Genomic DNA, 15,337 nt, shown 5'->3' with positions numbered 1-15,337 from the left:
CCACCACACTGTAGGCCTTACTAACCCCATCACACTGTAGGCCTTACTAACCCCACCACACTGTAGGCCTTACAAACCCCACTATGCAAGAGGCCTTACAAACCACACCACACTGTAGGCCTTACTAACCCCACTATGCAGGAGGACTTACTAACCACACCACACTATAGGCCTTACTAACCCCATTACAATGTAGGCCTTACTAACCCCACCACACTGTAGGCCTTACGAACCCCACCATGCAAGAGGACTTACTAACCACACCACACTGTAGGCCTTACTAACCACACCACACTGTAGGCCTTACTAACCCCACCACACAGTAGGCCTTACGAACCCCACTATGCAGGAGGACTTACTAACCACACCACACTGTAGGCCTTACTAACCCGACAACTGTAGGCCTTACGAAACCCAACTATGCAGGAGGACTTACTAACCACACCACACTGTAGACCTTACTAACCCCACCACACTGTAGGCCTTACGGACCCCACTATGCAGGAGGACTTACTAACCACACCACACTGTAGGCCTTACTAACCCAACCACACTGTAGGCCTTACTAACCCCACCACACCGTAGGCCTTACTCACCCCACCACACTGTAGGCCTTACTAACCCCACCACACTGTAGGCCTTACCAACCCCACCACACTGTAGGCCTTACTAACCCCACCGCACTGTAGGCCTTACTAACCCCACCACACTGTAGGCCTTACTAACCCCATCACACTGGAGGCCTTACTAACCAACCACAATGCTGAGGCCTTACTAACCCACTCACACTGTATGCCATACTCACCCCACTATGCTGGAGGCCTTACTAACCCCACCACACTGTAGGCCTTACTAACCCCATCACACTGTAGCCCTTACTAACCCCACCACACTGTAGGCCTTACTAACACCATCACACTGGAGGCCTTCTTAAGCCCATCAAACTGTAGGCCTTACTAACCCCATCACACTGGAGGCCTTACTAACCCCATAAAAATGCTGGAGGCCTTACTAACCCCACCACACTGGAGGCCTTACTAACCCCACCGCACTGTGGGCCTTACCAACAGTGCCACACTGTAGAGGCCTTACCAACCAACCCAGTGTAGGCCTTACTAACACCATCACCTCATAGGCCTTACTAACCCAACAAAGAACTTGTTATGGTCTTTTGCCCATCCAAACTCTTGGTAAAAATTTAAAATTAGACTTGACTGCAGTAATTTTCATAATATGCATCACACACTCACCATTAATAATTTCTCGGGCAACTCCATCAAACACATTTTCTTGTGTGTCACTGACATCAAAGACTCTGTCAAAGTAGTACTCATGACGAACTGTTGCCCGGAACTTTCCTGGAGAGCCATAGTCCCGAAATATCTCCGGAGTCCGTATTTGTAATGTGGTGGGCGTCACATCATACTCGTCATAGAGGGCGCTGCTTGGCTTGAGACGGGCATAGGTCTTGATGTGAGTCATGCTCAGAATATAGCATTAAGAGCATTCAGATGTGACTACCATATCTCTGAAACATTTAGCACAAATACTCAGTCACCTACTACGTCTCACTATCCCTGAACCATATCATTTTCCGACCCCGTGAAGATCCGGAGTAGAATGGGTCTTCAGCAACCCATGCTTGCCCTAAAAGGCAACTATGCTTGTAAGAGGCGACTAACGGGATCGGGTGGTCAGGCTCACCGACTTGGTTGATGCATGTCATCATATCCCAATTACATGGATCGATGCTCATGATATCAATCACTGGATTGTCTGATCCAGACTCAAATATTTACAAACTGCTGTCATATAGCGGGAATATTGCTGAGTGCAGCATTAAACAAGCATATCACATATCCAGCCCTTTCTGTAACACACATGCCCTATATGAGCCATGTTTACATTTTCCTCTGGTTCAGAATCTCTCATCTCACACGATGGCTCCTTTTCAGTTTAAATGGAGTTATTTGTTTCTATCCCATGCAAAATAACTAAGTCTGGACCAGACAATTCCAGTAACTGATGTTATGAGGAACCAAGTCTCCGAGCCTGACCACCCGACTAAGTCGCCTCATTCAACCCATCTTCCCGAGGCAAGAGAGTTAACTGACTTTAAAAGTCCAGTTTCCACCCTTGCCGAACTAGGCTGGAATAACTGGGCTCGATCGTAGCCCAACAAGTGGCGTTTACAAGTTATGTCCCCTCTAAGCCTCTCCTATGGACCAATTAGATTCCACCTCTCGCATCACTTGCGTTTGCTTCACACAAAATGGTGGCGCCATGTCAGGACGATCTCATCGATAATCAAGATCTACATTGTGATAAAACGGGTCTTACATCGCGAAATGCATCAAATCACGTGAGCACCTCGATTAAAAACATAAAAAGATGTGAAAAAAATATCTGCTGACATTGAGTTGGCGGTGTACATGCTTTGCAAATCCTGCAATCGACTGAAATCTGCACGACAGTTTGCGAACCTGATTTCGATTTCAGTGCACGAATTTGATTGGACTTTGCTGAGACTCGTTAGTCCAGCCAAAATGTAACTCCATAATACCAGCCTAGTTCGGGCAAGGGTGGAAACTGGACCTTTAAAGTCAGTTAACTCTCTTGCCTCGGGAAGATGCATTCAACCAGCATAGGGACTACTTCGAACCAGGAATCCCCATAAGTCATCATGTCAGAATTTGATGATTGTGGGGCTGAATCCAAGACTCATACAGATTAGGATACTTGGTCGACAGCTCTGTGCTCATGCTCTGTAGATAACCTGCACCACCTTGGACTCTCCTCCCAGACTAAGCTGACATGATATGACTGAAACACCGTTCAAGGCAGACATTCGCTCACCAAGACATACAGGAAGTTGGCTGTACTTGTTGTCTTACTGACAAACTGATCCATACTGTATCTTCTTACAAGCACAGGTCTCTGGGGAACTATATTCTTACCCAGAATCCCCACGCTTGGACATGACTGAGATGGATGTGATTACCATTAAAAGAGTGACAGAAATGGGTCATTAAGTTCATCATGTTCATATGATTTCAATAATTATCCTCATAAAGATGTTGAAAACAAGATGTTTTTATGTTTCTAAAGTTATATCTTTGCATCATGTACAAACATACAAATTTAGTTACATATTCTCTTAACACCACCATAATAATCATCATCAACATGATACATCTGTCTTCTTATCAGAAATATCGGCACATTATCATCAATAACAACAAATAGTTGGTACCTAAAGGGACAGTACATTTGCGGTTGTGTGTGTTTTCTGATCATTTCTTAATGGCTGAGTCACAAAATACTTATTGCCAGCTTGGTTAGATTAGAGGCCAGTGTTTATCAAAGCCTAGATTACAATCAATGAAAATATGCCTTGTCATATGAAGCCAATCACTATCCTACCCAGGGTTCCTTGCGGCCAGCCAAGTACCTCGGTCACATCGTCACATCTTACACGGTCCATTCATGTGTTTTTCATCTGTTTCATTAGATGAGGCTACAGACTTAGATAACCAAACGTCATGAAATGTTCAACTTTCTTTGATAAAATATTGAAAATGTGAAACATTATCATTTGCATATATATCCTCCACGTCCTGTCATTGAAGCACTGCAGAGAGCAAAATCGACAGGTCACTTTCATGTGTAAAGCTATATTGTCATGCACTTCATTGTCGCAGTTGTAGTAGTTTATTTAACTAAATGCTTGCATTAGGCCTGTCTGTTCTTATTTCAGACTAAGTGTGTTTTTTCACAAACAAGAGAAAAATCCTGGCACAAGTTGAGCTTGCACAGTTGTGGTCACCAGAGCGGAAACAGAATAAGGCGAGCAGAGCAGAGTGACATCGATGGTTATCGGCTACTGTTTACAAACAAAGCTTCAGAACGGTCAATGTACTAGCCCTTTAAATGTTGGTTCATAGATTTTATAATAAATTCAATAAATTTATGATATTTTGGCAAGTGCTAGAAACTAAGCATGTCCTGGATGATTGCTGCTCCCATACTTTAATCTCGGGATCCTTGTTATAACCTTTTCACATATGTTTTGGGATTCAAACCACAGACCTTCTGATCAGAGGTCAGATGCCATGTCCACTTAACCAAAGAGGTTAACTTGGTTAGTAAGTTGGGAAGCTATAAGGCCTGAGGGTGTCATCTGTGGGATGACTATGCCCTGCCACACTAGCATACCTGTCACTTATCAATATCACAAAGGACTGGTCTTTCACCACAACTTGCACGTTAAATGGTAATTTGGGGAAGCCAATTGAAATTATGCATAAATTATTTACTGAACACCTCTGAACTAACTCAGTCAGAGGGGATGCAACAATGAAGACTCACGCCTTTTGTTGACAGTTGAACCCCCTCATTAATTGATTGCATCAATGTTCTCGGCTAGCTCAGTTACTGAAAGTCACCTTTTCGAATAAACATGATTGGGGTTTATTCAAAAAATTATATTTCTCATATTTTCAATCAGCATTTTAGTGAATTTCAAGCACAAATATTTCGTACCCTTCCGCGTGTTGTACAATCGATAAGCCTACAAACTTTCCAAACAGGTGAAAACTTGCAGGAATTATATCTTCCCGTCATCGCATTTTGCCCCATGACAGTTTGTTAAAACAGTGGATAGTTCATTTACATACATGTACACAATCTAGAATAATACCGTGTAATTCATCTTTGCGTGTGGATCACAATACAAACAAGCTGAGATATGTCGGCAAACATTAGTGGAAACATGTGCCATCACTTTGACAGGCTCCAAGGTAAACAAAAGTTTGTACTATTTTCGCAACGACATATCAAACTGAAGAATAATTGTGATGCACTCTACTGGCGATAACATGGTCCTACAAATATTCGTCGGCACTCCAACAGAATTATGAGGTTATTAATATAACTTCGCGGTGCATATATTTCGTATCGATATTCTGTTTCTTATATACTGTTGTGAGACGTACCTTCAACCAAGGAGTCTCCAAAATCTGATTCAACCACCTGTAACGCGGATGTGACTGTTCAAAGTGACCATACAGGAAAGCAGGGCCAGATCAACTTGCCTCGAGCTTGGATAATAGTACCACGATTTAGATCGGTTTTGTCTGTATGGAGGATTAGAAAACAATAGGAATTAATTAATACCATGTGGTAAACTGGGGCATTGTCTCTGTGTAATTTGGGTAATCATTAACCGTTAGATTGATCTACATAATAATCTTTGACCTAGCATACAGAATAAGTGGTGTGTATGTTTTAGGGTCTGGAACCAAATTTGCTAACTCGCCTGAGCCTAATCCTCCTTTTGCCAGTGACCGCCTCTGCTAATTATTACTATTTTCACATGTTACACGTGCAGATTCGCTCTTCAATCTTATATTTAGTTAAAGCTTTAGATACCATTTTGACTTAAGATATAATCATATAACATGCCAACATGACACAATAATTGTATGCATGTTTATAGGGTCAAAACGATAAGGTGAAATATAAATAATTTATGTCACATTAATGATACAGTATACAAGTGATATGTATGAAGGTGGCGTGTACTTTGCTGGCCCCTTCCCTTGATAAACTATCCATTATATGAAGCATTATTGACACAGCTCAGACCCCCTTCTCAATCTCTTTTACAAAGGTGGGGTAGCCTAGTGGTTGAAGAATTTGCTCATCACGCTGAAGGTGGGGTTCGACTGCCCACGTGGGTACAATGTGTGAAGCCTACTTCTTGTGTCCCCTCGTCATATTGCTTGAATATTGCAAATAGCAGAGTAAAACTATACTAACTCACTCCTACCTTCCTGTCGAAGACAAATAATTGATCACTGGGACAAGAATATATAATCCGCTACTGATAACTATATAGTATATTACCAAATTGATAGATGGCACCGCTGTTTTGTGAAAGCTGGAAAACTTTTAGGAACAGGTCATTTATAATAGGGGTGGGAACAAGGGGCCAAACATGAGTCTCAAGGGGAGGGTCCTAAAACATAATAGACAGTTTTACGGGGAGGGTCATGAACAAATAAACAGATGCTTATAATAAAATATAAAGTGCTTTAGCATTTTGTATTTTCAGGGAGGGGCTTGAAAAATGTGACAAGCATAAGGGAAAGGTCAATATCTTCTGTACCTAAGTGCACCCCAAACCTCCAACCCCCCCCAACCCCCCCCCCCCCCTGGTAATGGTAATGAGTTATGTACCCGGTACGACCAGATATTTTAATGCTAGTCAAAGACATTCGTATCCAACCTCATAACGAGAAAGGAATAAAACTCCCTTAGGCCCCCTTCACAACTGTCCCCCAATCCCGGTACAGGAAACCCAGGAAGGTCCGGGTTCGATTCCTAACATGGGTACAATGCGTGAAGCTCATTGCCGGTGTGCCCCGCCGCGATATTGCTGGAGTATATGGAAACTTCATCAACTTAAAGAACACGGTAAAGCTTGTTGATAATTTTAGCGTCAGTACGAATCAGCCAACAAAAATGTACTGTGGCAGCCAATGTGTGAATGGGTTCGCCAATCTTTTTGTGAAGTCACAAAACACGTTTTGTGAACGGATCAGCCAATGCCACGTGTGAACCAGTTGACTATAGTTCTTGAACATCCCGCACTGTATAACAATGTTGACGGAAACGTGGATGAGCAATAAGCATTGAACGTTTCATTTGGTAGTATATTAAGAAGCATGTGTGTTTTCTAAATCTCAAATATTATTTTGTAGCCTCTTGTTTTATCGTATTTACATGTTTTTGATAAAATCATTTTCAGTGTGCAACTTTGTGACATTGTCTCAAATTAGGACGGAGCAGAAACGATCTTGCGTTCTTCCTAAAACGTGGTGTTCTGTTTATTACATGCATTGTAAAAGGTTTTATTATACTTTTATTTACAAGTTACGTTGATGTTGACCATAAGAAGTGTTATAAGTCCACATACAAGTAGTATTTATTTTCAAACTTGGAAGCACCTGCTTGATTATCTCCCCTTGACTATACTCGTATCCGGTGTAAACATCACTCTCATTTCCTGGTTACTATAACTTGTTGCAGCTCTATTGATGGTCAGAAATATGTAAATAAACATTCATCAACATTATTGTTATCGCTTCTCCTCTATTGCTGCTTCTTTGCGAACCAGCCAAACCTGAAGAAAAATGAAGTATTGTCGTCTGGCTGCAGCTGTAGCCTACACTGGCTACAGCATGGTTTACACTAAAGTCACAGGAACTCGTTATTGGTCAGTAAATAAAAATATATACCCCCTATATGTAAGTAGAGAACATATAGGGGGTATATATTTTTATTTACTGACCAATAACGACTTCCTGTGACTAAAGTCCATCGTTTGTACACATGACAGATCAGACAAGATCGCTATCTGTTTATGATAATCATTCTAAGTATTTTGCTTTGGACTGACGACCCTTGAACTCCAGAACCTTTACCTAAAGATAGAAACATAACATAACTTGGAATTTAAGGTCAGGAGACAAACATGATGTCTTTCATGCATGTTATTGTATATTTGTTAAAACTTTCTATATACGATTAGATTGCATAACATGTTCAGATATATTTAATTAAATATGGTTTTATTTATGATTTCAGATTTTCAAATGGGATTTAGGATAATTCATTTCATCACAAAGACCATGAAGTATTTGATCCTCAAGACATCAAGAACTTCTTTAATATGATTCATTAATCTACAGTGCAGTTACTTACATCAGTTGTTTGGGCGATATTTTCAAAATGGGTGGAGCATCAAGCACTCCGTCTGACGGCACTTCACCCCAGATTGCCCGTGACCTGCGTTTGCTGTTAGGGAACTTTGATAGACTTGACCCTATGACTCAGAGACTGGTGAGTCTTGGGAAGAAATGCCTGACGTCCACCATCTTAGATTCCCAGCAGAATAACTTTAAGAGATTGGAGGAGTTTAATGCTGAAGCGTCTGGAGCTCCTCTCCAAGTTCCTCTGGGTGGTGCGGAAGCTGGTGCAGAAGCTGCTGGCTCTACAGCAAAAGGTTCTGATAATTTTTCTCCTGTAGACTTTGAAAGTTATCCGTTTGAAGACACGGTAGGGGACTCGAAAAGTTTGTCTGAACTCAAAACAGAAGATAGCCATGACCTTCACCTTGAAGGGTCTAGTGCCAGAGGCATGGAGCAAGATGAGGATGCTGGGTTATTTCTACCGCTGACACAAGCCAGACCGATATACCTAGGTCAAACATATCCCAGATGGAAATACATGTACAAACTTCAAAACATGTATGCACTTTGTGTCCCAACAAGGAAGATAATTTACATCCAACCAATTGATGAATTTCCTGATTTCATGACAGAGTTCAGGATTTCAATGAAGTCATTATCATTAGATGTATTCAGTCTGCTTCAGGGATTCACACAGATATTTTTCAGTGGGCTTGACGTGACAGTGTTGCCAAGTGTGTCCATGGAGAGAATGGGATGGACAAACCTTGTGAAGACTCGTTGTCACAAAGAGACGGAACAGAAACAGTACCGAGCCAAAGACTTTTACCCCCTGCTGAAGAGTAGTCTTCCTTCAGACGGTCACTGTGTCCTTGGACTGGTGTGGACAGACCTGTACCCCGAGGATGACCTCAACTTCACCCTAGGGGAAGTGTCCTTTTACCACCGAGCTGGCATCTTCTGTTTTGGGAGATTTGAAACAAAGGGTTTCAACAAGGAGACACACAAGGACATCACTGAAGTGGACGGGTTCCTCGTCTGGAAACTTATACGAGTACGTTGCTATGTGTTTTTGATTTGTTGTTACTTGTTTCTTGGGCCTCTCATTTGGTACCTCCGATCCAGATTTTTTTAAAACATACAGATTGAACATGTTGAAAACTTTTTGTAACAATTATTCATGTCAGTGTGAGCAAATGTCTCCACACACTGTCTGTTTGTTCATTAGCACCGAATTTAATATCTCCTCTTTCCCAGGTCTATCTATTCTAGTATGGCAGGTTTCACCTCATCTTCAACAACCCTCCTTAGATCCCTTCCTACCCTCCCTCTCTTGTGTATTGGCTTCATGAGTTGATCCAGCTTGTTCTATGTAAGTGGGGGACACGGGTGGCCCAGTTGTCTAAAGCGCCGTGATTCACTGTGCAGAGTTGCGTCCCCCGGGCACGCCAGAAACCTATGATTGTGGGTTTGAATCCCGGTTCGCCCCGATTATGTTTCTAGGTTTGTCAGCACCATATCCCGTGCTCATGGGTTTCACCGAAGTGGTAAGTCTGAGACCTGCATCACTTCGGGCTTTCCTCCCACATTAAGCTGACACGCTGCGATATAACTGGAATACTGTTAAAAGCGGCGTTAAAACCAACTCACTCATTGTATGTAAGTGAGTGAGATGCAGTGTCAGACAAATCAGGTCTCTCTTCCTGATAACCACTGTCCAGGTGATGAGTAAATGAGTGAAATACTGTTGTCAGTTGATGTGAATTGGAAACTGTATATCATTTTAAAGTGCTTGGTGTCAGATCAGCAACTACAGGTAGGCCAGCTATCACAATTTTCATCAATGTCACTCAACAAATTGTTGACTATAAGGGTTTTGAACTTATTATTAAACAGTTAACACTGTGGTAAAACGTCAATAGATTCTGTTTTAAGCAGTGTTAAAGCAAACACTAAACAATCATAAACTGAAACAAAAATTAAAGGAATCTATCAAACCGCACACATGAAGTTCAACTGAACATGCTTAATGATTATTAGGTTATAAGAGAGAGATGCACTTTGCTATATAAGTGCAATAATCTTGGATGCAATATTTAAACCCAATTTAACCTCACCTCTGGCCAATAGTCCCAATCAGTGATAGATGAATCCCTGTAATGTATGAAGCTAATGTTTGGTTCTTATCTCACCCTCCTTATTGCTGCAAAAGATATACAGTAGTAGGAACTTCTTGAAATGTCTTTAACATCTATGTTCACAGATACTGTTACTATCTTAGGGTATTCATTGGCATTTCCATGCTCCAGCTCTATGGTTTAGTGGCCAGGGAACGGTTCATGATCATGTTTTATGTATACATGTATTTCCATTTGTTATACACTGAGTACATTTCTGAGTGTCTGCTTACATGACTTTCACTTGAATCATAGATATCAGGGGAAACTAAATTCTGTCATGTCGATTCCCAAATTGAAACAATATTGAAATCTGTACGTAAAAGAATTTAGGGTGACACCAACAACCAACCAACAAATGGTATACAATCAACAGTTGTATCCCTACATTAACTAGGTTTACAAATCAATACAAATTACTGCACAGCAATTACAATGGCAGTACACAATAGAGTGGTAGTACAATATTTAATGGCAGTATAAAATGTGAGAGCAGTGGAAATGACAAGAATAATAATCACCTTGCTGCATTTGGGCTGATAAGTGATCCCTACACAAAAGCTGGTCTTGATGTAATGTCAGAAAAATGTGAGACGAAATGTGAGATGCAACAGGAATGTGCCCGCTCCACTTAACCAGCTTCCAGCACTTTACACACAGTACCAGACCAGTCCAGTGTCACTGGAACATCACAACATATTCCACATGTTTCTATAACGCTTGACATCCATCTATGCTATTCTGTAAATTTACAGTTAATTCGAGCATCTAAATATATAATAAGTTCCTCACTACTGCTTACATCAACTAGTACTACATTCCTGACACCTAAACATTGTCCACATACAATGCAATTGAACTTCTGAATCTCAACAGAAACAATTTAAAGAAATGTAATAAAGTTACAATTATTGTTTAACAATAAATTACACTGCCATATACGCCTTGTAATTTATGTTTTGTAAACATGAGAAACGAAATATAAGCTCACTAAAAATAGGCCTGTCAAGATGCGGGTGGGGTAGGAGGTCTTTTGTCTAAGATATAAGTAACTATGTTGTACAAACTCTCATGTTAAATCACTGAATGAAGGTGAGCCTTTGTACCTGTGGTCCTTTTCTCACTTTTCTCCCCAGGTAAGCCTACAGGGAACATGTTGAAGATTTGATCATAGCAGAAATAAGTTGCTTAATCATGCTTGGTGTCAAGCTGGAAGAGATTCTTCGAGTTTAATTCATTCCACATTTGTTAAAATCTCATTAAAATCAGATTTTAGTTCTCGCTACCGCTAAACAATCTCATTAAAATCAGATCTTAGTTCTCGCTACTGCTAAACAATCTCATTAAAATCTGATCTTAGTTCTCGCTACCACTAATTAATCTCATAAAAATCAGATGTTAGTTCTCGCTACCGCTAAACAATCTCATTAAAATCAGATCTTAGTTCTCGCTACCGCTAAAAAATCTCATTAAAATCAGATCTTAGTTCTTGCTACTGCTAAACAATCTCATTGAAATCAGATTTTAGTTCTTGCTACCGCTAAACAATCTCGTTAAAATCAGATTTTAGTTCTCGCTGCCGCTAAACAATCTCATTTAAATCAGATTTTAGTTCTCCCTACCGCTAAACAATCTCACTAAAATAAGATCTAAGCTTCGCTACCACTAAACAATCTCGTTAAAATCAGATTTTAGTTCTCGCTACCGCTGACCAATCTTGATAAAATCAGATCTTAGTTCTTGCTACCACTAAACAATCTCATTAAAATCAGATCTTAGTTCTTGCTACTGCTAAACAATCTCATTGAAATCAGATTTTAGTTCTTGCTACCGCTAAACAATCTCACTAAAATCAGATGCTACTGCTAAGCAATCTCGTTAAAATCAGATTTTAGTTCTCCCTACCGCTAAACAATTTGTTAAAATCAGATTTTAGTTCTCGCTACCGCTGACCAATCTTGATAAAATCAGATCTTAGTTCTTGCTACCGCTAAACAATCTCATTAAAATCAGATCTTAGTTCTTGCTACTGCTAAACAATCTCATTGAAATCAGATTTTAGTTCTTGCTACCGCTAAACAATCTCACTAAAATCAGATGCTACTTCTAAGCAATCTCGTAAAAATCAGATTTTAGTTCTCCCTACCGCTAAACAATCTTGTTAAAATCAGATTTAAGTTCTCGCTACCGCTAAACAATCTCACTAAAAATCAGATGCTACCGCTTAGCAATCTCTTTATAGTCAGATTTTAGTTCTCGCTACCGCTAAACAATCTCACTAAAATCAGATCTTAGCTTCGCTACCACTAAACAATCTCGTTAAAATTAGATTTTAGTTCATGCTACCGCTAAACAATCTCACTAAAATCAGATCTTAGCTTCGCTACCGCTAAACAATCTCATTAAAATCATATCTTAGTTCTCGCCACCGCTAAACAATCTCGTTAAATCAGGCTTTGGTTCTCGCTACTTCTAAACAATCCCACTAAAATCAGATCTTAGCTTCGCTACCGCTAAACAATCTCACTAAAATCAGATCTTAGCTTCGCTACTGCTAAACAATCTCATTAAAATCATATCTTAGTTCTCGCCACCGCTAAACAATCTCGTTAAATCAGGCTTTAGTTCTCGCTACTTCTAAACAATCCCACTAAAATCAGATCTTAGCTTCGCTACCGCTAAACAATCACATTAAAATCAGATCTCAGTTCTCGCCACCGCTAAACAATCTCGTTAAATCAGGCTTTAGTTCTCGCTACTTCTAAACAATCCCACTAAAATCAGATCTTAGCTTCGCTACCACTGAACAATCTTCTTAAAATCAGATCTTCTCGCATCATGGAATTGGCTCATATGAGGCACTGTCTTCATCAGCTGATGAACGTCAATAAATACAACTTCAATCCTCAAATAAACTCACTGATTTGCTGTCTTTTTCAGGCCATCAGCCATGAGTTATGTCACCTGTTCGGTTTACGTCACTGCACCTACTTCCACTGTTCTATGAACGAGAGCACCTCTCTGGTGGAGGCCATGGATCAGCCTCTCTTCCTGTGTCCAGTCTGTCTACGGAAGCTGCACGAGGTGTGTCGCTTTGATGTACTTGACCGCTACCAGCAGATGCTGGGCTTCCTGTTGGAGCTACAGACACAACTGCCCAGTGTCCACTGTGATAAGGCCATCGTGTGGCTGCAGAACTGTATTTCCTTTCTACAACAACCAGCATCAGCTACCGGTAATTGACTTGACTGAAGACTGTGCTGCTCCCTGTGATGTCAATATCTTGTCAAGGAGACTCTAAGACTGCAATGTTAATCTCAATGTAATGTGTCAGAAGTCATTCTTATCAATATGTATTGGATAATATATGGAGGTCGCAGAGTCTTCAATTTGGTACTGACTGATAATCTGTTTTTGTCTTTTATTTAGTCAGATCATGATTTTATTTTGTCATAAAACAAATTCATTAAAATCAGATCTAAGCTCTCACTATCGCTAAACAAATATCTGCCAGCATCCTATTACTGGTCATGTCAGAACGACCTTTCACAAACTTTGACCGACCAATGAAGTGACTTGGAGGAAGCTCAATATTACCCAATCAACATGATCAAAAAGCAGCTTTCTTGAGCTTTAGGGCACTACTTTGAAAATGGTGACTTCCATTCCAGACTACACTTGAATAATATTTTGACAGTGTTCTTGATTTAAAATGTTAAAACCGAACAAAAGAAAATTCTGGATTGCCTTATATGACCGAGATTGTAGGGCAGTACTTCTCATCGGCTGCGGGAAGAATTCATTTCCCATTAAATGAAATATAGAAGATGTATAACATTCGGAATCAGTTGGGGGGCTGTAACTGTCGTTCGGAATACCCTGTGTTAACCTTTTCGGGGTTGAATGATTAGAAATGCATTCTGACTATCACTTTCCTGATCTTGTAAGCTGATGGATTGGTTGGATGAAAGGTCTTCGGATGGACCTGTAATTGGATGTCCTCAGATCTTTGTTTAGTAGAAGTGAGACTTCAGATCTAATTTTAATGGTCTTAAAACATGTAAATTAAGATGAATGTATATATAATATAAGGTATAACGCAGCTTTTCCTCTGTTAAGATCAAAATGTGATTTTTATACACTTCAAAATAGTGTGGCATGATACTTCATATTGTGAACTGAGCATGCTGAGTATTGTAAAAACATTGTGAGAAAACAATTACAAACAGAATATTTATTGAGTCACTTCTTCAAGATGTACGATATGTTTTCTATATAAAGAGCAGCCAATCAGTCCCATGTTTTTTCACAACACATTGTTTTCTGCACAACCAGTATGCCCAGCAAACAGTATCTCTTGTTGCAGAATCAAGAGCAAACTTAAATATATTATTTCATCTGGTTGATCCCTGAGTGTATTGTTACTATGGTTACGTTGCTTAAAACACAGATGACCAATCTTTTGTTTGTTTGTTTGTTGTTTAACGCCGCACTCAGCAATATTCCAGCTATATGATGGTGGTCTGTAAATAATCGAGTCTGGACCAGACACTCCAGTGATTGACATCATGAGCATCGATCCACGTGGTCGGGATTAGATGAAATGCATCAACCAAGTCAGCGAGCCTGACCACCCCATCCGGTTAGTAGCTTCTTACGACAAGCACAGTCGCCTCTTACGACAAGCATGGGGTGCTGAAGACCTATTCTACCCCCACAGGATTACGTTTGTCCCGACAGAGTGAGGTACTAGATCTGTGAGATATGAAGGTGTCATATTGTTATATATTTTATTAAAAAAACACAATTTACGTTTTATCCTGCACTCTGATAAGGGTTCCCAGGAAGTTTCAAAACTTTTTGACGGAAGTATAGGTTTGTAAACCAGTTACAATTCTTGTTGCTTCCAGTTGGAGTTTTTCTAATCTGTCACTCTGCTCTTTGGTACAACCGTCCCAAACTTCACATGCGGTCTAATAAACATTGCATAAATCTCATTCAACACACTACGACAGAGCATATACTTAAGCTCTCCCTTGATTGAATCATCTTTGATGTTGTTTTAATAATTGAATCTATATGACATGACCACTTCCCGATGACGACAATATAACACCAAGGCGTTTGTGTGTTTTAACATTTTCAGTGTTTTGATTATCCAAAAATAATTTCAAAGTTCTCTGCGGCTCTTTTGTGGAAACAAGAATTGATTTTGTTTTGCTCAGATTATATACAATTAGCCAGTCTTGAGCCCATTCAGTAATTTTGCTTAAATTGCTATTCATAGTAGTTTCTATATATTCAATGTTATTAGATGAAATGTCCGGGGATGTGTCATCGGCAAATAATCTTGTTGCACAGTTCAATTTATCAGTAATATCATTGATGTACACAAGGAACAAGAAA

At 40.1% G+C, this 15,337-nt stretch overlaps 2 protein-coding genes across 5 annotated transcripts in view; one reads left to right on the top strand and one right to left on the bottom strand.

Annotated features, from left to right (window-relative positions):
• LOC124112258 (kinesin heavy chain-like) overlaps nt 1-4,800 on the bottom strand; it is a 41,972-nt gene extending 37,172 nt beyond the window's left edge. For both annotated transcript variants that reach the window (XM_046472275.2, XM_046472276.2), the window contains exons 1-2: nt 4,700-4,800; nt 1,251-1,528 (exon numbers count right to left, since the gene is read on the bottom strand). In XM_046472275.2, the coding sequence (XP_046328231.2) occupies nt 1,251-1,482 (232 nt within the window). In that variant the 5' untranslated portion in view covers nt 1,483-1,528; nt 4,700-4,800. The remainder of the gene's footprint in view (nt 1-1,250; nt 1,529-4,699) is intronic.
• Nucleotides 4,801-7,003: 2,203 nt separating this feature from the next.
• On the top strand, nt 7,004-14,391 carry LOC124112259 (archaemetzincin-2-like). 3 transcript variants are annotated; one of them, XM_046472279.2, is made up of 3 exons: nt 7,004-7,114; nt 7,651-8,808; nt 12,872-14,391. In XM_046472279.2, the coding sequence occupies exons 2-3, from the start codon at nt 7,795-7,797 to the stop codon at nt 13,172-13,174; spliced, it is 1,317 nt and encodes a 438-aa protein (XP_046328235.1). In that variant the 5' UTR covers nt 7,004-7,114; nt 7,651-7,794; the 3' UTR covers nt 13,175-14,391. The 3 variants fall into 3 exon arrangements, with proteins under 3 accessions (XP_046328235.1, XP_046328236.1, XP_046328234.1); XM_046472280.2 differs by having other exon boundaries at nt 7,005-7,103; XM_046472278.2 differs by lacking the exon at nt 7,004-7,114 and adding an exon at nt 7,359-7,523.
• Nucleotides 14,392-15,337: the final 946 nt, after the last annotated feature.

Source organism: Haliotis rufescens, unplaced genomic scaffold, assembly GCF_023055435.1.
Source record: "Haliotis rufescens isolate VD_foot unplaced genomic scaffold, xgHalRufe1.0.p SCAF_6, whole genome shotgun sequence".
In the NCBI taxonomy this organism is placed as follows: Eukaryota; Metazoa; Mollusca; class Gastropoda; order Lepetellida; family Haliotidae; genus Haliotis; species Haliotis rufescens.
The sequence above is the reverse complement of the archived record's forward strand: the minus strand, read 5'-3'. Positions and strand labels throughout refer to the sequence as shown.